Source organism: Balaenoptera musculus, chromosome 10, assembly GCF_009873245.2.
Source record: "Balaenoptera musculus isolate JJ_BM4_2016_0621 chromosome 10, mBalMus1.pri.v3, whole genome shotgun sequence".
In the NCBI taxonomy this organism is placed as follows: domain Eukaryota; kingdom Metazoa; phylum Chordata; class Mammalia; order Artiodactyla; family Balaenopteridae; genus Balaenoptera; species Balaenoptera musculus.
The window spans coordinates 30,250,944-30,275,689 of record NC_045794.1 but is presented as its reverse complement, the minus strand read 5'-3'; the positions used below and the strand labels follow the sequence as shown (position 1 = coordinate 30,275,689).

At 38.3% G+C, this 24,746-nt stretch overlaps 1 protein-coding gene across 16 annotated transcripts in view; it reads left to right on the top strand.

The window, feature by feature from the left end:
- Nucleotides 1–3,785: 3,785 nt before the first annotated feature.
- The window catches only part of KIF21A (kinesin family member 21A), a 175,239-nt gene continuing 154,278 nt past the window's right edge, over nucleotides 3,786–24,746 (top strand). For all 16 annotated transcript variants that reach the window (XM_036865512.1, XM_036865519.1, XM_036865511.1 and 13 more), the window contains exon 1: nucleotides 3,786–4,239. In XM_036865512.1, coding sequence (XP_036721407.1) covers nucleotides 4,196–4,239 — 44 coding nt within the window. In that variant the 5' untranslated portion in view covers nucleotides 3,786–4,195. The remainder of the gene's footprint in view (nucleotides 4,240–24,746) is intronic.

Below are 24,746 nucleotides of genomic sequence, written 5' to 3'. Positions count from 1 at the left end.
CAGACCATAAACGAGAAATAAACGAAAAGCAAGAAGATACCAGTTAGTGATAAGGGCTATGAAGAAATAAAATAGTGATGTGATAGCGAGTAACTGGGGGTACAGTGCTGGTTTCATGGGTGAGCAATCAGTGCAGCTACACAGGGCCCTGCGCTTAGAGGGACCCTACTTTTGTTTAATGCCCTGCTAGCACTGTCTTGAAATTCTTAATAATTTTATCTTTGGATTTGTTTTGTAAAGGAGGTCTGATAAGACAGTGGAGCATGTGGGTAAGTAGAGGACATATGTGCAATACCCATAACCTCCATTCCTTGGCACACCATTCTCATAGCTTTTGTGATGCCCTGTGAGCACAGAATCTTGGTTGATGCACGATGTATGGAGGTTAAGTAAGATTCAAAGCCAGGACAAGTACGAGGTAAAAGTGTTACATCTCTGACTGACTAAGCAGGGATGCTGATACCTTGAGAGGCCATGCTTCCCTCAAACCAGAACTTGCTTCAAATGCAAAAGAAGGCAATGGCATTCTAAGAAGCACATTGAACAAGAACCCTATCTTATTTCTTATTTACACTTCCCTGTAGCTGCCAACCACTGACTCTGAAAATGATGACATAAAAGGTAAAGAAAGACAGGGAAAGGTAGTTCCTCTTCCTTTCAGTTCTTCCTTATTCATCTGCAAGCCAAAGGTGAGAAATTGTTAGTAGAATGTAGGTATATCTAGAAGTAAAATAAAAACAGTTGAGTTAGTTTTGTGTAATGTTTCCATGGTTCAGTTAAGAATCAAATTCACATACGTGTATGCACTACACAACAGGAATTGTATAATTTATAATTCCACATATGCGTTAAGTGCTTTTCATACTTAAAGCTGGCATTGAACAATAAAAGATGAATGGTAAAATTATGCCAATAATTAAAATTTAAAATTTTTCTTTATGGAAAATGACATTAAATAGTGTTTTTACTTACTATTTAATGGGAGAGCTCAGAAGAAAGGAAAAAACTTTTTATTTTTTATTTTTTTTTTTAGTATCTTTAACTACATTATTATATTGCTTTCATAATAAGACACTGCATTTTTGCTTTGTGCTGGGCCACGCAAATCATGTGAGCTAGCCTTGTGGGAGTGCTACTTTAGATTGAATTATCAGGAGAGGTCCCTCTGAGGAGATTGCATTTAAGCTGATACCTAAAAGACCAAAAGAAGCCAACTATGGGAAGATTCAGGGAAAGAACATTCCAGGTAGAAGGACTAGTTAGTGGGAATGTCCTAAGGCAGGAAAAAACTTCGTTTTCAAGAAACAGAAAGAAGGCCAGTTTCACTGAAAAGTAGTTGTTAAAACTTGGAGTGGCAAAAGATAAGGCTAGAGTTTGGAGAGGCCAGAGCCTTAAAATCTACAAGAATTTATTCTACTTGTTTTAGTTAGCCATTGGAAAGTTTCAGGCAGAGGAATAACATAAATGACTTATGTTTTAAAAGATCACTTTTTTGCAGTGTGGATGCAAGAGTGGACTCAGGGAGATCATCCTGAGTGGTCTATATCTAAAGAATTCCTCACCCTTCCAGATGGAATTTATCATACTCTTGTCATAATTTCTATTATTGCACTTACGGATTTTCAAATTTGTCTCCCTGAACTAGACTGTAAGACACTCTTAATTCTCTCCATATCACTAGTGTCCAGCATTGTTTGCATATTGCAGCTGCTTATTAAATATTTATTGAGTGAATAATGGGGAAAGGATTTTTTGCTCTTATGGTAAAAGCTCTTTCCTCAGAATTTTCTTCAAGTTAAGATAATTAATTAATTAGGTGAGCCATAAAGAAAGGGGTTATAGCAGCCATAAGGAATCTGAAGTAAATACAAAATATACAGTTGATTTATAAATTTTGAAATTTGGGAGAAAAATACTGAGTCATCAATAGGAATTTGAATTGTTATACTAACTTCCTGAACCCATGTGCAACACGTATCCAAAGACACAGCTATTATTGGTGCTAATGTTTTTGCCGGATGTTCCAGACTGATGGCTTGGGATTGAAGTTGGCCTGAGACCTATTTTAATTGGTTTGCATGGTATGTAAATATGGTGCTGAATTAGTTATTGATATTTAAAACTAAGGAATTTTCACATAAAAAAGTCTGACTTTTCTCTATTTCTTGAGAAGTAACAAACATACAAGCAAACAAAAAGCTTGGCGGCATTGGGTCTGCATTCCAGCTGGCCAGAGCCAAGGAGGGCCACTGCCTTTGCAAGAAGCCTATGTTCTCTATTTTATCACAGCCCTCACTCTGCCTGCTCCACTCACTTAAATTCCCTGCCTGGCTCCTGGTGGCATTTGTGTTTCTGACAGCTCCTACTGAAACATGTATATACTAGTACTATTCTAAATGAGAATTTTTTTTTAATATAATAAGTTCTTAAATTATACATACTTCTCTTTAGTTTTCTTGCTAAGTTTGCTTGGCTTTACTTGCCTTCCTTGTAGCTTTTATCAATTCGAGAACCAAGGTGGCCAGTCCAGATCCACCCAGATGTGGGACTGCCAGGGAAGGAGGAAATGGTGTTTTGATTTGCTGACAGACAAATACTGAGGAAGATGAGGTTCTCCAGAGGGCAGGAGAGCTTTGCCACCAATTTGATCTGCAGAAGGTATTCACCATCTCTGCCCTCTTTACCTCCTAGTTATGTCTGTTAAGAGTCAGGAGTATTGAGGTTAAGGGATGGAATAAATTTAAAACTTCTATAATTATATATCACATAGGCCTTCACTTAAAATCATTAAACACTTCTTGTTTGTCCCAATCTGTGCTGCTGTCTCTGACCCATGCTGCTGTATCTCTGCTGATAAGGATGATTACGTGTGCCATTTTAGATTGTAGGTACTTGGGACAGTGTCTTTATTTGGATGGTGCCATTTAATGTATTATACTATTTTGTAGGAACCCACATGTTAATTTAGAGAAACGTATGGGGCAGCCCACAAAAGATACTCTGTGGCAAAGCTAATAAAGGCTGTTTCCACAGAGCTATCTAAAGGAATGGGGAAGCACAATAGCCACAAGCAGAAACCACAATGGGTCAATGTTGATAGAATCCCTGGATTGGGAGGTGCTTTTTGAAGGCCAGAAGGGAAAGAAAGTCCGTTGAGAAGGATTTACTACACAGCAGGTCTTGGTGGATATTCAGTTCTGGGAAATCTTGGCAGTACCAGGGTGCAGTTCATTTACCAGTGTACAAATGGTTTAACAGAAGGGCATTCAAGGGTCCATCATTTCCATAGCCCACACGGGCTGGTAAATGGGCGATGGACTGCAGAACCCAGCTGCCCAGAGGCAGTGGCCAAATCCAGGAGCCCGTTTAGTATGAATGACTGACTCCTGGGAAGGAGAACGTTCATAGGGGGCTGGGGATAGGGGTCAAAGTCCAAGCTGGAGAGAGGATAATAAGCTAAGGGTGGAAACAAAGGCGAACCAGAGCGGCAGCTGGCAGATTGCTGGCGCTGCGCTGGGGAATCAAGCTTTGCTTTTAGAAAAGAGGCAGGCTGTAGCAGGGCGGGCTCTAGCCGCGGCATTCTCACAGAAGAGCCTGCAGGGGCGCAGGGCTCGTCGCCCTGGGGCATGGGCAGCTCGCGGCCGGCATCCCTCCCCCGCGCGCCTCCGGGCCAGCAGCGCCTGGCAGTGCCCGCCGAGGGCAGGGCGGGGCGCAGGCTGGGCAGCGCTAGGTGGGGCCGGCAGCGAGGCCGCCGTTGACGCAGTGCGGGGCCAGCAGCCCGGAGAGCCCGGGCGGGTGTGGCGCGTTCAGCCCGTCCGCCCGCAGGCCGCGTCCCCATCAGAGGGGGCAGGGCGCACTCGCCCGTCCAGCAGGAGGCCCCTGAGCGGCCTGCTGGCTCCGCCGCCGCCGCGCTAGCCATTCAGCGCGCTGCGTCTCCGCCCCAGTGCTGGGGGCTGAGCTGGGGAGAAGGGGCGGGCACCCGCGAGCGGTGAATCACCTCCTCCTCCTTCTACCTCAGCGCCGCCGCTGCCGCCGCCACCTTTCCATTCAGTCGCCCAACATGGCTGGAGCGCGGCGGAGGTGAGCCGTCCGCCCCCTGCAGCTCCAGCCTCCTGCGCGCGACCGCCGCGGCTCCGGCGGCGCCTCAGTTCTGCGGTGCAGAGGCCCAGGGGCCCGGCTGTCGCTTGCCGCCGGCATGTGGGGCGCCCCGGACGAGAGCTCTGTGCGGGTGGCTGTCAGGTGAGGACGGACGAGGCGGCGGGCGGGCTGCGGGCGCGGCGAGGATCTGCTCTGGCCCGGGGCACCGGCCGCCGCGCTGCGGAGACCTGAGAGGTGGCCCGGCGGGGGCCCGGCGGCTCTGGAAACCGAGGCGGCGGGTCTCCGCCGGCCTGGCGCGCGCGGCCGAGTGCTGGCTGGGAAGCCTCTCGCCTCGGGCCCCGGGAGTTTGCAGGTGACGGGCGGCTGCGCGGCGCCCGGTCCCGGGGGCGCCTGACTCCTCTAGGCGGAGAAGCCGTCGCCGCCCGTCCCCGCCGGGTCGTGCCCCCGAGGAACAGTTGCCTCAGGTTCGGCCGCCTCGGGCGATCGCCTGTCTGGCTTTGCCCGGAGGAGCTGCCGCTCTCCTGGGCTGTGGTGCTCTTATATTTGTAGCGTGACTGTCTTTATGTGTACCTGCAACTCCGGCCTTCGGAGACAGGAGACAAAGCCTGACAACGGCGGGGGTCTAGATTTCTGTGCAAATGGACGTCTCGTTAAGCACCGGCGGGGACTAGCTAGCACCAGCGTGTGGGTATTGAAGACATTTCTGGCGTTGGAAGGGATATTATATTTAAGGGAAAATTCCCTGGTGCTAGGTCTGTAGAAGGAAGAAAACTCCTCAGCAAGTGTAAGGGTTAAATGGGTGACTGGGTGAAAAAGAAACATACTGAGGTTCAGCAGGATGGTTACAATGTAAAATTACATATGCCTGGGTGAGAGTTTTGAAATACTAGATACATCAACATTGTAATTTGGTCAAGGACAGATACCCGAGTATTGAATGTAATTTGGATTGTTGCTACATATCAAGAAGCAGAGCTCTGACAGTTGCTCATGGAAAATTGCAACATCATCGCTGAAATATTAATGAAGCATTCATGGTAGAGTAAGTGGCGTTGCTTTTATAGCTCTTACAGTCTGTGAATTAATTTCTCTTTATGTATACATTAAAGATTTATAAAAATAATCTGTCCTCTGAGAAATTATTTTAAAAAATTTTCTACCCTTGTAGTCTTTCTGAAAAGTTATTCTTAAAATCCTATCATGTCAGTATTTCTATAGCTATTTTAGTGACAAATCTTGGTTAGGTATAGAAATGGTAGTTTTATATATACTTTGTCTCTTTAATCATCTAAAGAATAAAATGAATTTTAAAGATTATTTTTTCATTCCCTTTACAGACCAGGGGATGACCACCCATGGAGGTGACTGTTTTATGACTGTTTAGAACCACCTGTTATAAAGCTTTTGAAGCTTTAATTTGGCCTTCTTGGTTATTCTAGGGCTACTTATCCAATTGCTGGATTAGTTTGTTTCTCCTGTTTACTGCTACTACCTCTCTTTTGGCCTTTTAATGCTTATTAGTGACTGTACCTGGCAGATGAAGGGGAGAGAAAAAGAGGAAACCCAGTAAGATGCAGTTTTGTTAATTAGCAGGTCTGGTCAAGGAGGGTAAAGAAGGAGCATAAAATAGTAATGAAAACAAAAAAAAAAAAAAGAAAATTGGCTGTCAGAGAAACTGTTGTTAGAGAGTTAATATTTTTTTAATCTGTGAATTCTCTAGAATATCACAGGGCAGTTTATTGACCATGCTTTTAAAACTGACGCTGCTTGCAGTGGAGGTGAACAGAGTCATGAATCACCCTAAAGTGATGTTGACAGATAAATAACTTATACTTGGTTTTGGTATGCATGTTAGCACTTTTTTAAGGGAATATGTGTGGGTCTGTTTGTTGGGGAAAGGCTTTATAAAAACACGTAAAGTAAGCCACATTGTGAGGATCTTTTTTTTTTTTTCCATTAAATACATTGTCTGAATAGATTGACTCTCTAAACTTACTTTGCATAGGATAAAAATAGCTTATATAGCACTTTGGCATTTATAAAGTGTATGGACATATGTTTTCATTTAAAACAAATATTTATTGAACATAAAATCCTGTCTCTTTTGTCCTAATTTCTGAGCTAAAAATAGCAATAATGATTGGACACATAGTATGTGCCAGGGTCAGTGCTGTGTGTTAAGATGTTTTACATCCTGTGAAATTGCATTTATTCATCATAACAATCTTTGACTTAGGTCCTGTTATTATTATGGCCATTTTATAGGTGAGACACAGAAAGATTTGGTAACCTTCCCCAAGTTAAACTGGTAGCAAGTGGCAGAAACAGAGTTCTAACCCAGACAGCTTGACTCTAGAGCTCAAGTTCTTAACCATTAAATCTACATAGGTAAGAGGCAAGAACATGCTTCGCAAAACTTTACTTAGCTTAAGGTCACTTGCCTCTTCCTGGTTCTGAACTAGTTTAATTACAAATGAATGACTTTGACAGGATATTCATACCTCGATATTCCTAGAAAAGGTAGAGCTCAGAAAGGGGGAACCTGAACTTACCTAAACTATTTCCTCCGATTTTTTAATCTTTCCAGTGACCTCCAGTCTTACCTTCCAGTTTGTGATAGACTTCATCAGCAGGATAAATAAATCAACACATAGACACAAATGATCAGGGCACTTGACTTACTTTTCCCCTTCAATGAATAATGTAATAACAAATAATAAAGAGTTGACTCTACTTATGTAAATGCACAGTGTCCTAGAGGTTCTTGTGCTTAATTAGATATGGAGACTTATCAGTATGTTAAAGCTGATGACTCTATTTTAGGTTTCTTAAAATAAGAGCATGGGTCATATAAAGCTTTGGGGAAAAGAAGTTAAACAGAAAGTTTTTCATTTAGGAAGAACATTTTAAATTCAGTTTCTGAAAATGCCTTTTGGCAGAGTATATCTGAGGTGTTCTGTAGGGTATCTTTCATTGTGGTAGGTATGGATTCAGATCACCCTCCCTCTCCCGCTATCCAACCCCATGTGGCTATCGAGCACTTGAATTATGATTAATGCTGTAATTGAACCAAACCTAGTTCCACTCTCCCAGTGCACAGCAAAGCCAATTTACTGACACCAGGTTGTGGTGAAGTAAAGCACAGCCTATTGCAAGGCGTACCCACTGTGGGCCAAGCAAGGAGAATGGGCAGCTCATGCTCAAAAGACCCAGAGTCCCTGATGGCTTTCAGGGAAGGGTGTTTAAAGGCAAGGTGAGGGAGAGGGTCTCAGGGTGTGTGATCAGTTGTGGATATCTTTCTGATTGGTTAGTGGTGAGGTAACAGGGTGGTATTTCAGGAGTTAACATCATCAACCTTCTGGTTCCAACTGGCCTGGGGTCTACCTGCTTGTGGTCAGCATGCAGTTAACTTCCTCCACCTGGTGGGGGCTTTAGTATCTGTAAAACCACTCAGGGATATGGCTCAGAATATTATCTATAGCCCTTGAGGAACTAAGGGCCCTTGACTTTGTTTTAATAAAAATAGAACTATTATTATTTTGTCTTGCTTGACTGTTTTCCTTTGTGTCTGCATTACTCTGATTAAATATGCTCTTTGGAACTTGGGGAAGGCCTAGGAGGCTAAAGCTTTTCTACAAACAAGAGGCCAGGGACATGGGGAGGGGTGTCTGTCCCCGGGAAGACCCTGCAGGGTCCTGCTTGGTTTCAACACAACTGAGAAACTAAATTTTAATTTTTATTTAATTTTAATTAAATTTAAAAGCTGTCCATTTAGTTTTTGGAAAACTTCTAGGTGTGCTTGGAACAATGTGGCTATGTGGACCTATTTTTTATCTGTAAAGTTTATGAAATGTAAATACTTATAAAGTATTTCTGATGAAAATTTAGCCTCCTAACTGGCATGTATTGCCTGTGTAATATATAAATATTCATAAATCATATATATATATATGATTTTAAAAACAGTATGAAAAATATATCAATCTTTATATTACATGTTAAAATGATAGTGTTTTGATATGTTGAGTTAAATAAAATATTAAAATTAATTTCATCTATCTCTTTTTCCTTTTTTAAAATGTGGCTACCAGAAATTTTAAAATTAAATATAATGTTGCTACCATTATATTTTTATTGGATAGTGCTGCTCTGTAGTTTAAAAAAATGTGAGGAAGAAGTATAGAATAAAAATGTTCATAGCCACCACATCATAGATCTGGTATTTTCTGTAGATCAAGAAAATACCAAAATATTGGGTGTCTGTTTTTAGAGTGGTTATATATACACATACGCACATATCTATGCACATATGTACATGTAAGATTTGATTTAACAGCAACATTTTTTCCCTCTGGGTGCATAGGTGTAGAAAGTTATCGATAGTAGACTGATGATAGCTGACTTCCTAGAAAATGTAGTAAGTTCATAAGTGTCACCTACAAAAGTGAGCAATTTTTAGTGTATATTCTATTTTTATTATCTAAGTAGTATACTGAATTGAACCATTCAGTTAACTTAAAATAGTAAACTCAAACATTTTGAATTCTAAATCTAAGACTTTATGAAATGATGTGGTGAAGGAAAGTACAGTGTTTGTTGCAAGGCGCCTACCGTGGGGCCAAGCGAGGGGAATGGGCAGCTCACACTTTCCCTTTTTCCCACTATGTCTGAATGCTGATGTAACATTTGAAACATTTTCCCCAAGAATTTTAGCTTGCAAAATATGTCAAGAGCTGAAAGAAAATGGAGATACAGAAAGGACCATTGTGTTTTCATGTCATTGTCTATACGTGGTTGTGAGCTACAATTTTTTTCTTGGCTTTGGCAGAGAACAGGACATATCCTTGACAGTGAGTTTGGATTAGTGTGTAATGTTGTCTAATTTGCTGTGTTTTTACCTTACTACAGCACTTTTAAGAAGTGGCATTGCTCAGCTAGCTTAAGTGCTGACTGGATAGTCAAAAGCTCTGTTTTGTGTCTGCCACTGACACACTGATTTGCAATGTGACCTCCCTGAACTTTTCTTTTCCCTCATGCTGAGATGGCAGTGTAAAGGTATGGGTTATAAGAACCTTTCCGTATGCAGTCTGTTAAATATGTGACTTTTTTGTTGTTAGCCAAACTGTTGGTACTAATGGTGCCTCTATATTGACAGGAAGGACCTATTTTAACATTTCAAACTTGACTTTCCCACAATATGTTTATCGTGGGTACTGTTGTTACTTAAGAGGAAACATTTAGACTTTTGTGGTCTCTTTGTCCAATTCTGGCTGTAATACAAATATGCAGTATTTTATTTAATCTACATTAAAACACTATGAGGTAGGCTGGATAGATACTATCCCTCTTATACAGATGAAAAAGTGAGTCTCAAAGGTACTAGGTGACCTTTTCAAGGTTTCTCAGCCACTAAATACCAGAATTGGAACTCAAACTCAGGCTTCTGGTACCTGTTTCTCTGTTCTTAAAAATATTTCCAAATGTTTTCAAAATATTGGGTTGGCCAAACAGTTCATTTGGGTTTTTCCATAAGATGTTATGGGAAAACCCTAGCAAACTGTTTGGCCAACCCAATATTTCACATACTAGTTTCAATGTAATAAGGATCTTTCAAGCTGAAACACGAATATACACATGAGGTAAATTATTTGAAACAATTTAATGTTTAGAGAATGTAGAGGCAGATGAGCAAGTCTTTTAGAAATGTTTCATGGAAACAGGTGGTTATCTGCTGTTGGTCATTTGTTTATTCCTTTCTTCATGCATCAGACATTTATCATGTGCCTACTATGTGCTGGACACTTTCCTACCTCTGAGGGTACACGACATACATGACAGACATGGTCCCTGCTTTCATGGAGCTTAGACCTAGCAGTGTGAGGCTCTTTTTAAATGCACAAACTACGTAGGACCTAACACAAAACATATCAACAGCACAAACTAGAAATTAAAGACAATTGTTGCAGTTTAGTTTTTATTTATCTCTTATTTTTTTAATAGCATTTTTTTAGTTCATATATTCCTCCAGAACAGTGATTTAAAAAACAAAAAATATGCCCTACATCCAAGCATATTTCATACAAAAATTGAACTCCAAAGCCTGTGCATTAGAAGGATATTATTTCTATCTTTGTATGTATGATATAACATGTATGCCCTACTTGTATGTCTTTGTATTTGGATCATAAAGTAAGGGAAATGAAAGAGAGGAGACTAAAGAGCTTGTAGATGATGTGAGCTGAAAGTCAATGAAGTTATTTATTTAAATATGAATTGATACTTTTTCTTCAGATAAGGTTTATTAAATTTATAGTGTGGTAGGTCTGATTGTCATTTGGAACTCCACAGAAGTTCAGATTTCATGTCTATTTATTACTACCTCTTGAGCTCTTACCTGCTAATTAGTTAATATTTTGGTGCATAATTATGGGGTAGTAAATGATGCACTAGAAATTCCAGGTTAGTGAAACCATGAAAGCAGAAATTATCTTGGTAGTTAATTTCATAATCTGCCCAATCTTCCAGTTCTCATCCATTTCTCCTCAAAGAAGTGAACTTGGAATATCCCTTATTATGGATGTTTTCCCGCAAGACATGTTACAGCTTCCCTGTGTGACCCTGACTTATAAATGGTTATTTTCTGTCAACATTAGACATTACTTTTATCTAAGTTTCAGATTAGGAAGGAAAATACATCAATGAAAATGCATGCTAGATGACATAATTTGTATTCAGTGTATCATTAGAATAATTTTATTAAAAATAAAATGGATGTTTTTTAGTTTCAATACTTCTCTCTGGAGAGCGGATTTCTGAATTCTGTCTTTGAACTTGGTTTCCCAGTGGATTAACTATTTAATCTTCTCAGGGTGTTAAAATAGTTTTCTTGTGGCTCGGGCTTTATTTGAAGCAAATGACAGACAAGACAAAGGGGACCATTTTGATGACATCCTACAATTATAAGATATTTCTTAATGTTTAAGAATTATATTTGAGGTTCCTTTGTTCTTAGTTTTTCTGAAATTATTAGACATTTATATATTGAACATAACTTTTAGTACCTCTATAATTATTGGATTTAAAAGGGATTTTAAAACTGAAAGGGACCTTGAAGGGACTAGCTTGTTGAGGCCCCTTCTTTAAGATGATTGAGGTAATAGAGACACTGAGCAGTTGAGGGAATTGCTTGAAGTTCCACAACTAGCAGCTCAAGTCTTCCATTGACTGTTGCTGTGGATTTTCTAGGACTTCATGTTTTGCTGGCAGACATCTCAGACATAGAATAAATTTATATTTTATGAACTACAGTTTTAATCCCTTAAGTGCTCCCTTTAAAAGTTTAATTTGACATTTCAGTGAGTGCTCCCAATCTCAGTGCCCATTATTTTGGCTTTGTGATTGCTTCAATTCTAGAAACTAGACCAGTGATTCTAAAAAGAACCTCTTAAGAGGTAGAGAGAGAGGGATCCCTGGAGTAGAAATCCAGGTCTATATTTTGAGGTTCCTATTATATTAAAATGTGAAGAAATGCCAGAACTAGGTTATAAAAATAATATAGACTATTTTCAACATATACATATAACACATTAATGCTTTAACAACCACCATGGAAATACAATGTCTGTGTAGCTTAATTTGGAAATAGTATTAATTATGTAAATAGGAGGATTTTGTGAATGCTAGCCCTGGGACATGTGGCCTTCTCCCTCTCCCCTCACCTTGGTTCTTAAAACTTTTTTTTTTTCCTACCCCAACAGATTTGAGGGTTATAGCACATTCCAGTAATAATGGCAGCCTCACTATGGAGGGATGGCTGGAGGGTGGGGAAGGGTAGAGGTAGGGTATGGTCAGTGTGGTATATTTATTGGGATCTGGAAATGGAGCTGGAGGTAGAAATCTGAGTGGTTTAAAAAAAAACACTTTTGAGTATTACTTCACTAGAAAGGTGGTTCTTAAACTTTTATATAACGTCTCAGTCCCTCCTATCCTTATTTTAGAAGGAAGTAAAGGATACAACACATTTTGGCCATACTGGAGGCCTGTCATCCAAAAAATATCCTAAATCCTACCTCTACTTGAAGCTTTTCTAGACTTCATGCAGGGAAATTTCTGCCTTTTGGGGCCACAGACCTTCTGTATGTGATTCTCTCTCTCTCTCTCAAATTCCAGTGGGAGAGGTATACATAATATTATGATTTTCACTGTTCAGCTTGAAATGTCCCTCAAACTGAGAGAATATTTGACATTTTTTTAAAAGAAGGTGATAATATACTGACAGCACTATTACAATAGAACATTTGAAGGACATTGGGGTTATTGAATTGAAACAAGCTGATATCTACATGTCCCGATTTGGAATGAAGGTCATTCAGAATTTAACCCCAGTCTAACTTACTTGGGTACTATTTAGAGCAAGGAAACCAAGAAATTTTTCAAACTTGGTTTTAGAGAGGTGGGCGTCATGAACCCACCCAGGGGCTAAATTAAGGACAGCTTAAAGTTTATTCCCTACTCTTTGGATCTCTTAGTATGTAGTAAAATTTTAGTTTTCGAGATTGGATTTGACCTTATTCTCAATTTGGGGGAGCTTGTTTATCACTTAGGCATGACAGTATCAATTCTTCTGAGTAGGATGAATGAATTATATTTTTTCAGAGTAGACATTCACATTATTTGACACAGCTACATAGAATAAATAAGAGACTTTTTCTTTCAGCAAATAGGAATAAGAAACCCTGGAGAGGGTCAAGCTGTAGTTAATTATTATGATGTGGTATGTTGATCACATGGTGTACTAATGAGGCATAGGGCACCTCTACCCTCAGTTGTATACCTTATAATGTTAATTTACTTTTTTAGATCAAAATTCATTCATTTATTACATAATTATTGAATGTCTATTGTGTACTGGAATCACATAAGTTGGAGGCATTAAAGCAATTGGAAACGATGTGATATAATAGAACGAACATTGGATGATTAGAAAACTGTTTTGGTCTTACCAATGATAAACTTGGCTTTGTATATAGTTATCCACCTACCTTAGTGGACTCGGGAAAAGAACAACAGAGACAACCGTGGGAAAGCATATGGAAAATGGTTTTTACACAAACACAGGCAGTAATACTATTAGAGATGAGTTTGATATATAACCAATGATGAATATATTGGTTATATTCCAAACTCTAGCAATTAGATTAGTCATTCTCTAATATGTAAGCCATAACTTGAATTTGCAAGGTACTTTATAGGTGTTATGTCTGTTCTCTTGCTTTTTGAGTGCCTATTACTTACACCACTATGAATGTAACAAAAAATGCATATAAATACTTCCAAAAACCTTACTTTACCCAGTCTCCTAGTTTTCATTTTGTTTTCAACATGTAAATCACATACTATCCTTCTCTATCTTACCAAATTCCTTTTTATATAGTTTAGTAAAATCCACCATTTTTATTCTTTCCTTTCTCTTCTCACACAAGACTTTCAGTTGGTATGGTTTTTAGTGTTTGTAAAGTTACTACTATATACTTTGTGAGATTAACAATAATATTGTTATATTTTCCATTAGTTGCTTAACCTGATGTAAGACAATGATGACTAAATTGGTTAATAATAGTGTGAATTTTCCTTCTGAATTGGCTTGCACCAGATTTTTGAAAATGTTGCTAATGCTTTCCTTGCTGCGTCTCATCAACCTTGGCAACAATACACTAAACCAAGTTGTGGATTAAAGAGCATTGTAAGGAGGAAACTGAGTAAAAAGACTAGAAGTAATAAAAACACAGAATTTAAAAAATTTATTTACATTTTCTATAAAATTTTTTTCTGGCACCTAGAGCTGATGGGCAATGTTCCTGCAGAGTTCATTGATAGATGTATGTGAAAACTTAGCTGAAAGCATTTTAAAAGAAGGCTGATACTTAGAAGCAGAAAATAGATCTTGCAAGCATAGTCTGTCTCCAAAATCAGCTTTTAATTTCATAAGTTATTTTTTTTTGATTTTTTTTCTGTTATTGAAATAATGTAATCAAATTAGAAGAAGTATCTGGGAAAAGATGAGAAAAACAATCAATCATTGTTTACCACCATGATATAATTACTACTAGCATTTTGTATATTTATTTTTAATCTTTTCATATGTGTACTTACATTTTTTTTAAATTGCTGCAATGTGTATACACTTTTATAGCCTGATATTTACCACTTTATAGAGTAAAGGATAAGAATTTTTCCATGTCTTTATATTAAAGAGGGCATTTTGAGTTAACATGCTAAATATTACACATCATCTGCCTTATTTCATTAATTCAATTCAGTTTCTATTAAATTCCATATATCAAACAGTAATTTAATTGTCAAGCCTTTACTGTCTAATAAGGATGTTAATTTCATTTTCTAAGAGTTGTGCAGTGTCTTATGTTTCTTGGTAACACTTTCATTTCCACTGATGAGCACAAAGTCTACAAATGACTATTTCTTGGAATTGAAGAGGGAGGGTAGTGCTTCTTACCCAGAATATATGATTAAATGTTATGGTACTGAGGATGCTTTTCAGAAAAAGATGTATTGATAATAAAATTTTAAATTTTTCAGCTATATCTATAGAAACAAATAATGTATTAGTATAATACACTTTCACTCAACACATTAGTCCAAGCCACTGATGGTAAAGTAAATCAAACACAGATCTATAACCATGAAACTTGAACTTGAAAATCAGTGCATATCTAAAGTGTTTTAATTTGCTTGTGTTCACCTAATTCAACACAAAACAATTTTGTTTGAGCAGCCTGTTGGTAATGTGTCTGCATCTGTCCTGCCGTAAAATGGAAGTTGTCCACTGCTGATAAAACATGAGATTACAGATTTCATTCCTAGTTATTTGGCCTGCCACTTAAGGTTAATTCAGATGTGACATCTGTGACATTTTCAAGTCTCAATTTACAAAATGATACTTTTGAATTTTAGTTTTCCAACTTGGCATTAGATTGGCAACATTCCATCTGTCCTTAATTATATTCTTACCTATTTTGTTACATAAGTGTAATTGGACTGTTAACTTTGTAGCAGATTCAGTTCCTGTCTTTGAGTATAGGGTTTCCTTAGTTTTCTTTGGTTCTTAATTTTGTACTAACTTAGTATAACTCGTCATAATTTTATTTACCTTTGCATGTGTTCTGTGACTACAGCTCTCAACATAGAGTAACTCAAAGACTGTTGATGATTTTGCAGTTTTAAATTTGAGCACGTTTTGACATCGTTTTTGTGGTTTCATTTTATATGTTTCAATATTAGGAGTCTACCTTGTTCTATTTAAAAATAGGTGTAAAGAAATTGTGTTATTGTGTGCTGTGTATACTGGTGATCTGTAAGTCCAGTTGATTTCAGTGTGATGGTAATAAGGCCAAGATTATTAATTTGATCCTTGGATGAGCTTGTTAGCTTTGCTGCTTGTTTTTTCTTTTTTAATTTTTTGGCTGCGTTGGGTCTTTGTTGCTGCGCCTGGGCTTTCTCTAGTTGCGGTGAGTGGGGGCTACTCTTTGTTGCAGTGCGCAGGCTTCTCATTGCCATGGCTTCTCTTGTTGCGGAGCACAGGCTCTAGGCACGCGGGCTTCAGTAGTTGCAGCACGTGGGCTCAGTAGTTGTGGCGTACGGGCTTAGCTGCTCCGCGGCATGTGGGATCTTCCCGGACCAAGGCTCAAAGCCATGTCCCCTGCATTGGCAGGCGGATTCTTAACCACTGTGCCAGCAGGGAAGTCCCTTTGCTGCTTTTTAATGTAACCTTTAGAATTATAATAAATACTGCATCTCAGAAGCAGCAGCTGGATATTAGTGAGGATGACTCAGTACAAATTAGTTAATGCTGTTGAAAAATACTGCCAACCATGTTCCAGAATTTTCATCCCCTTCCTTAGATTATTATGACTGAAAATACTTTATATTCAATGTCTATAGGAACTCCAGGAAATATTGTTATATTCAAAGTCTACAGGGGCTCAATAAGAGAAAGTGACCTACCTCATATGTTTGTTGTGAGAATTAAATAAGATAATATATGTAAACCCTTATACTACTGGTACTTACTAAATGTTTTGTAAAAAGTAGTAGTATTGTCATTTTAATTTCATTATTTTTCTCTCCTCAGTACCTTTGAGTTTCTTGGTCAGTTCCAAATAAAGCCACAAGTAAATCAGAGCAGTGTTATTTGCCCCACCTGCCCATTAGTTTGAAATTTGTTTTGCTGCTCCAAACTTAAATGCCTATGCTTTTTGGGTCAGAGCTTTCCCTGTAACCTCCTATTTTATTTGTCCAGACTTGGCTTCTGTTTTGGTTTCCTGATTTATATCCCCTTTCTCATATCTTGAATCTAAATCCACTCAATTAAGTGAAATTATTGGAAGCCCCCTTTCTGTGGAGGGGAAACATCCCCTTTTTTTCCAACTGGGGTGTCCTTCAACTCATGTGGGCCACTCAGAATGGGAAGCCACCACCAGGTTGAATCTACTTTTGTACATGTGCTGGCACTGATCAAGCCTGAGTCACCCTGGACCTCACTTCACTTCCACGTCACCTAGGCCCCTGGCCAGGCTAGCTGTCCAACTTTCTTCCTTAACCCATGCCAGCCTGGAGGCCCCAGTATGTTTTGAGACCGATTTTACCTGAGATCAAGAAGCTGTGATTTTGGTAGGGGACTGACATGAAACACATACGCACACAGATACACACGACCCCCACCCCCCAAAAAAGATAAAATCCACTAGAAGTTGATAAATCTGGCCAATATAGTATAAAATATATTAATGTTAATAAACAAAATATTGAATAAATTGATATTTGTTTTTTAATCTCAGTTGATGGAAAAGATTCTCAACTTGTACCTATGATATTTTGGTCAAAAATGATATATTGGAATTATCAGAAAACTTTGAAGTTTTGAGACCTCATTTATGGCTCTCTTGATTGTCATTCTGAAATGTAAAATTTTGGTCACTCCTGAACTGTGCCTACCTTCACATTGATATGAAAATGTTCTCTTGGCTTCTGCTGTGGCCATATAACATATGTACAGTGATGGACTGGCACCTCAATTTGGGTAAAGCTGTCCATAGACAGTGTGTTGAGCTAGGCCAGACCACTTGTATGCATTCTGCAATTGCTCAGTATGGGACTGGCACATCTAGGTGAGTTGGCCATTGCTTTTTCTCATAGCAGCTTCACTGACAATGAGATGGGATAGGCAAGAAGAGTAATGTTGAAGAGATCAAGGGCACTGATTCTTGAAATCAAGTAGCCATTCTGGCTCCTGACAGCCCTGCATTCTAGATTAAAAGCATCATGGCTCCCAGTATCCAGTATCCATCAAGGACCTTCCAAAAACTGGTTCATCTCCTCTCTTTTTTCTGGGTTCACATTCTTTATTATCCCTTTACTCCATCCCTGCCTTATTTTATTTTCCCTTGCAGCATGGCTTATTGAAAAGAGCATAGACTTTAGAGTCACAAAGATTGGAGTTCAGAATTTTAGGACAGCCACTCAACCTTTATGACCCTTAGTTTTCTCCTGTATAAAATGGAGTTAATACCTTCTTTATAAGGCTGTTAAAATTATATGAATGTTGTAAATGCATTGCATTTAGAAGTGCTTGGGAGATGTCAGATTCTTTTTTCCTTTTTTAGTTATTGTTCCTTCCTTCTTCTTACCACCTCTATCCTCTCTCTCTCTCTCTCTCTTTCTCTCTCTCTCTCTCTCTCTCTCTCTCTCTCTCTATATATATATGTATGTAAATAATATATTTAAATCTCTTCCTCTTCTGGGTAAGACTTGTAGTGACTAACCACTATTTCTTTCTAATCACCTCGAGGTATGGATAATTCCTTTGGTGAGCTCTTGTTCTCCTTCTTAGTTTCTCTGTGAAGTGGAGAGCATAAGAATACTAATCTCATGTGATAGTTATGAGAATTAACTGGCATATTTATAAAGCACTCAGAATAATGCTTGGCATACATAGGCCTCAACAGATATCAACTGTAGTCATTCACTTGCAAAAATTTCTTTCTTTAGCAGGGATTCTTTCAAGTCTTTACTTGGGGACCCTTTTTACAATTTATTATGTCTCTCTCTAACGATGAAGAAAAGGGATAATGGGGGGTGGGAGAAATAGGGAGAGGTTGGTAAAAGGGCACAAACTTTGAGTTATAAGATGAATAAGTCCTGGGGCCCTAATGTATAACATGGTAATTAAAGTTGATAACACTGTATTGTATAGTTGAAATTTGCTGGGAGAACTTAAGCGTTCTTACCAAAAAAAAAAAAAAAAAAAAAAGGCAAATATGTGAGGTAATGAATGTGTAAACTGATGGGAGGAACCCTTTCACATGTTTATGTATATCAAAATCATCATAATGTAAACTTTAAATATCATAATTTTATTTGTCAATTATATCTCAATAAAGCTGTAAAAAAGGATGATAATAGTGCATTTATGTTAGATAATATATGACGTCATGTTACCAGCTGATTTTATTAGCATTGTATTTATATGGTAGAATGGATGTCTTGGTTTGTTGAATACATTGAGTTGTGAAAGTCAAGACTGAGATCATTATGCTTTCTTGACCAGGTTGAATAAAATATTTTCTTAGTCTTTGTCCTCTGTTGTAAGTAAGGAATTACATTCCTTTCTTGTTTATCTTTAAGGACATGGAAATACTTATTGATTTCCAACTGCTTACCTGGCAAGGTGAGCTGACCGACATGTTAATCCTTAAACTGCTTAAGTATATTGCTTGTTATATCATTAACCTGAGCACACGCTACGTATGCCAAGAGTTTTTACTAAGACCCCAAAAGTGACCAGAAATACACACATACTCACACCCTCACGTGTATGTATATATGCACACACCCTCACACATGTACATATACATACATGCTCACATACATGTATACACACATACATACACACTCATTTTATATATAAGCTGTAGGAGAACATCTTACTATTTCCACACCTGATGTGAGGTAATTGAAAGATTTGATTGAGGTGACAGAGTTCTTTTGCTAACTTAAGACATTTGATTAATTTTGGCATTCCTTTTTTAGTAGTTCATATTATGAGACATGTCATTTTGCAAATTTTTAGTTTAATTACTGTGATTAGAGAAGAATAACATCAATTTGTGACTCTTTTTTTCCTTAGAACCTTATTCAATAATCAGGTCTTCCATTTTTATGCAATATTAGCTGCTGAAACCTTTGACTAGATGACTAGTTTTGTTTGCATTGAAAAATAAGTTTCTGATACAGTATCAACAAACGAAGTCAGAAACACAAATGACCCTGAAAACAAGTTTCACTTTTTAAAACAAACCTGTTTAGAAAACAAACTTGATTGAACTGGTAAAATAAATACCTTTTGTGGCCTTCACAAATTGGTTTACTGTGAAATGAAACACTCTGATAACAAATGAAGTTAAAAAATATGTGGTAGAAAGTTAAGTGAACTACTGAAGATGACTTAAGACAGCCTTAAAACTTAAGACAAGCCCCACTTGCTGTCTTTGACAAGCAGAAAAATACTCCAAATATCAGTTATCAAAATAATAAACGCAGCAGTAGAGATAGAGTAATGTAACTGAGGATGGATATTCTTCAAAATCATGTTAGATTCCCTACCCTTGCTTATATATTTGTCTTCTGTACATTCAAAGGACCATGCTCTCTATTTTATGTGAAAAAAGGATGCAATAACAGGAATTTCTGTTTCCAAAAGCAGTCATCTTTGTGCCTTTTTTTTGACTATCAAATATGTTTATTTGTACATTACATAATTTTCCTTTTATGATTGAATCTTTTAAGATGAACTTTCGTGATGAAAGTAATGCTTTTGGACTTTGAGTTCAGATCTCTTCTGTTCCACTGACTCACTTTTAGGTGGCAGTGATGTAAGAGTAACTGTGAAAAAATAACGCGATGCTTCTCTATGACTCAGGTTCATCTATGTGTAAAGTGGATTATACTTCTGCTATGTACATTACAGCCTCTTTGTAAAGTGTAGATAGTAAAAGTGTAAAAAGAAGGCTATTACTCCAAGCTCACTGTAAGCAGAACAGAAGTTACTTAAGTATATTTTGATATCTAAAATGGAGGAATAAAAGTGATTTGTGAGGATAATTAGTAGCTCCCATCCCTGACCATTCTAATTCAATTTGACCAAATAAATTCAATGTATTTCAATTTAGTCCAGTTAAAATTCATTAGTTATTGAACCCCACTAAAATTGTGTACTCAATTTTGCACACTAAAATTGTTCACTCAATAAAACCCCACTAAAATTGAGCACTCACTAAAAAGTGCACTCAAAACACTTTGTTAGGCACTGGGAAATGCAAGATGAATCAGATGTGGATTTTGCCCTTGACAAACTCAGTCCAGTTGGGAGAGTCTTGCATGTCATTACAAGATGGCTTTCCCATGAAACATGACAACAATTAAGTTTAAACACATTATGTTCAAGTTATTAGGGTAGTTTACCTCTATAGCCATTGTGACCACATTAGCATGCTTTCTAAAACAGAAAAATGACTCCTTATTTTCCAAAATAGTAATATAAACTCTTCTTAATAAATTTAAGTCCCATGACATCTGATCTTTCCCTTCTCCTAATCTTTAACATAGCCCTGTTCATCTATTTGCTTATTTCCCCTCTGTACTTATCCTTTCTAATCTTTCCTAATTTTCATGCTCATTCCATTAAAAAAATCCCTTTCCATAAATTTCATCCTATTTTCATAAGGTATTAATGGCAAAAATTTATTGACAACAGCTCATTCCCACATACAAAGACATGAATACATGCACATACATGCACATCTGTGCATACTCACATGTAAACACACATCCTTTTCCCATACAGTTAGTTAATAACTAATTCATTCAGAGTGGCTAGCTTGGATCTGAGTGAGGCAGGAAGCTTCTATGGAAAGTTTCCTAAAATATTCCATTTCTAAGAATAGTTTGAATAAAATTTAAAAATCCCTTTGTTAATTGCATATCTTTTTCTTGTGTGCATTACTTCATCAGTCCTAGTGTCCTGTGGGTAATAGGCTGTGTTTTTTTCAGGGGACTGATGATCTGTTTTATCTTTCAAGACCCAAAGACCCAAGCACTTTGAGCATTTAATATTGGTAGAGTTATAGTTTTCTAGATGTCCTTGACAGATATTATTCAGTCTTACTTCTGTTAGATGTACCTTTCATAGTTGCCAGCTCTTGTTATAAGGAAGTGGCAGAAACAGGTTCCTAAGAGAAGAATGGGCTTTGACATCAAGAGACTTGTTTGAACCTGACTCCTTTCCTAGTTTTTAACCTTTGGTGAATTGTTTAAGCTGCCTGAACCTCAGTTTCCCCATCTATAAAATGATACATACCTCATGGAATTATTCTTTTCTAAGGGTTCCTCTCCTGCCTAATTCTACTGTGTTTACATATGTAAGCCTAATGTACGATACATGATAGTTTGCTTTGTAAACAGGGGTTAGAGGTGCTGACCCTCCCCTCCACACAGTCAAAAATCCTTGTATAGCTTTACAGTCATCCTTCTTTATCTTCAATTCTGCATCCATGGTTTCAACCAACCTTGGATTGTGTAGTACAGTAGTACATGTTTATTTTAAAAAATCCACATATAAGTCAACAGGCGTAGTTAAAACCTGTGTTATTCAAGGGTCAAGTGTAGTTGTCTTTAGTATCTTGGGTTAGAAGTGTAGTTGTCTTTAGTATCTTGGGTTAGTTTCTCTTCTTCCTCAAATGGATTTTGAATTATTTAAGAGTAATGGTACTTTTATTTCTTTTTTGTCCTTCTCTGTGAAGTGCTTAACACATCAGTAGGCATGTCAGACTTGGTCCTCAACACCAGAGGAGAAAAATATAGTATACTCCTGATTATTATGGAGACTTTAGTCAGTCTGTCAAAAGTATTTGACAGCCATTGATGTTCCAGGAAGGGTGTTCTGGGTGTGGAGGATATATTGATAGATGTGAGCAAGACAAGTGTTTCTACTTTCAAGGAGTTAACATTGGGTGAGGATAGAGACAATAAACATAAAAAAAAAAATTCAGTTGCTGATAAGTGCTGTGGAGACGATGAGACAATATGCTTGAGGCTAATTGGCCTTGGCTGGGAAGGAGACATTTGAGTTAAAATGTGAATATTGAAAAGTGAGCCATGAGAAGATCTGAGAGAAGAGCATTCTAAGCAAAAGCAAGTGCAGAAGCCATGAAAAATAAGCTGACATGTTAGTGGAATGGTAAGAAGCAGGATAGCCAGATACAGCAAATGAAAAAGAGGATGGAGATAATAACAGAGAGGTAGGCAGGAGCCAGATTGTTTAGGGCCTTGTAGTCTAGAATGGGAATTTTGGACTTAATTTTAGTCGGAAGGCTTTAGAGAGCTTTAGGTGGAGATATGATATGATTTACCAGAAAGATAACTGGTTGCTATGTAGAAGATGGACTGTGCTATAAGAGTTAAAAATAGAGGTGGGAGACTAGTGAGAAAGTTGCTATTTTGTTCCGGGAGAGAGATGGAGGCAGCTTGGACTAAACAGTAGCATCACAGGTGGTGAACAGTAGATCTGAGGTATATTTTGGAGATAGAGCTGTTAGGACTTGCTGATAAAGGGTGTGAGGGAAAGAAGAATCAAGTAGATTCTTTAGATTGATGGTATAAGAAAGAGAGAAGTTTTTTAGGAGTGAAGTCCTAGAGAAGGAGACTAGGGATGAGAAAGTGGAGAGAATGGCCTTAGATAGAAGCAGTGACACTTCTAATTTAACAGAACCCCCCCCCCCCCAGAATTTGTGGGTATAGATGTAATATAGTTTGGATCTGGGAGCATGAAGATGAAGTAGTTCTCTTCTTCTTCTTCCCCTTCTCTTTTCTCCTTCTCCTCCTCCTCCTCCTTCTCCTTCTTCTCCTTCTTCTTCTTCTTTTTCTTCTCCTTCTTCTTCTTCCCCTTCTCTTTTCTCCTTCTCCTCCTCCTCCTCTTTCTCCTTCTCCTTCTTCTTTTTCTTCTCCTTCTTCTTCTTCTTCTTCTCCTTCTTCTTCTTCTCCTTCTTCTTCTTCTTCTCCTTCTCCTTCTTCTTCTTCTCCTCCTCCTCCCCCTCCTCCCCCTCCTCCCCCTCCTCCCCCTCCTACTCCTCCTTTCTTCATCTTCTTCTTCTCCTCTCCTTCTCCTTCTCCTCCTCTTCCTCCTCCCCCCCTTCCCCTTCCTCCTCCCCCTCCCCTCTCCCTCTTCTCCTTCCTTTTAACAAAAATGAGACTGGTTTTAAGTAGGCCAAAGAACTGTGAGATAATGTTGTTGGGTGTATCACCTAAGGGATTTGAAGTTGCCAAGAATGCTGATAGAAGTGGTGGTGAAGGGAATATTGTAGCCTGTGAGTGACATCAGTGGATGAGGCAGTGTGACTAGGGCAGCTTGTGGCAAGATATGATGACATGTGCTTCATGTCATGCTTCAAGAAGATGGGATCTTTGGAAGAGGAATGAGGAGAGATAGGTTGGAAACTGCACTAGGGAGCAAGAAGAAACCTCACTTCCAGGCAATGTCTTATACACATGTGGTGTGGAAGAAAAAATAGCCTTACTTGGGAGCACTTCAGTAAGAGCCATGTCCTCAGGGGATGAGAAGGTGAGGTTTTAGTTTGAGAGTATAGGTGAGTTTTCTAATCAAAATCAATGAACTATCAAACACTCATTATGTGGCAGAAGCAAATGTTCTAAACTCTAAAACACGATTAACTCACATGGGCCTCACAATAATCTTATAGGTACTATTATTAATCCCACTTTATGAATGAGGAAATTGAGAAGTTAAGCAGTTTGCCTGCAGTCACACAGCTGTAAGTGACAGGGATGGCAAACTTGGTTTCAGCCAGTGTTCCAGGCTTAACCATTGGTCTCTACTGCTGCTGATGGAGCATGATTTCCAACACATAGTGTTTAGGAGGGAAGTGAGGGATAGATGGTGGGACCAAATTAGAGGCTATGCAGTGTAGTATCAAATGATCATTTTCATGTTGAAGGATGATTTGGGAAGCTTGGACTTATGATAGCTAGTTTGGTGAACAGGAGTTTGATGAGCTTTTTCTATATTTTAGACCAAAGACTTGGGGCTGGTTTTGCTAACTGGAAGAAAGCGGGTAATGAAAATTTTGAGGTAGCTGGTGACACCACTGAGAGGAGGTAGAAGGGCAATTGATTATCTATATTCTGGTAGCAGTGGCCTGCCATGTCATTGTCTTGTAGAGCGCTCATTTGACAGTCTTGGGTGAACATAATATTGACCAGTTATCTCCCTGGCCCTGAAATTCAAGCATTGTTATAGTTCTCAACATCTGACGTTATTATGGCAACTGCTTTTGGCTGCAAGATTCAGAACAGTACTAATGACACTTTTTTTGATTTTAATATTAAAAAATTTCACATTTTTTTCACAAGGTTACTTGCAAACATTTTTAACAGTGTTTTTTTTCTGATTATAAAAGTATTTTCTGTTCATTTCAGAAAATTTATAAGAATTTCACCACCCAGATAAATAAGAACATATTATATTTTTGCTATTATATTTTACTATACTCTCATTTATA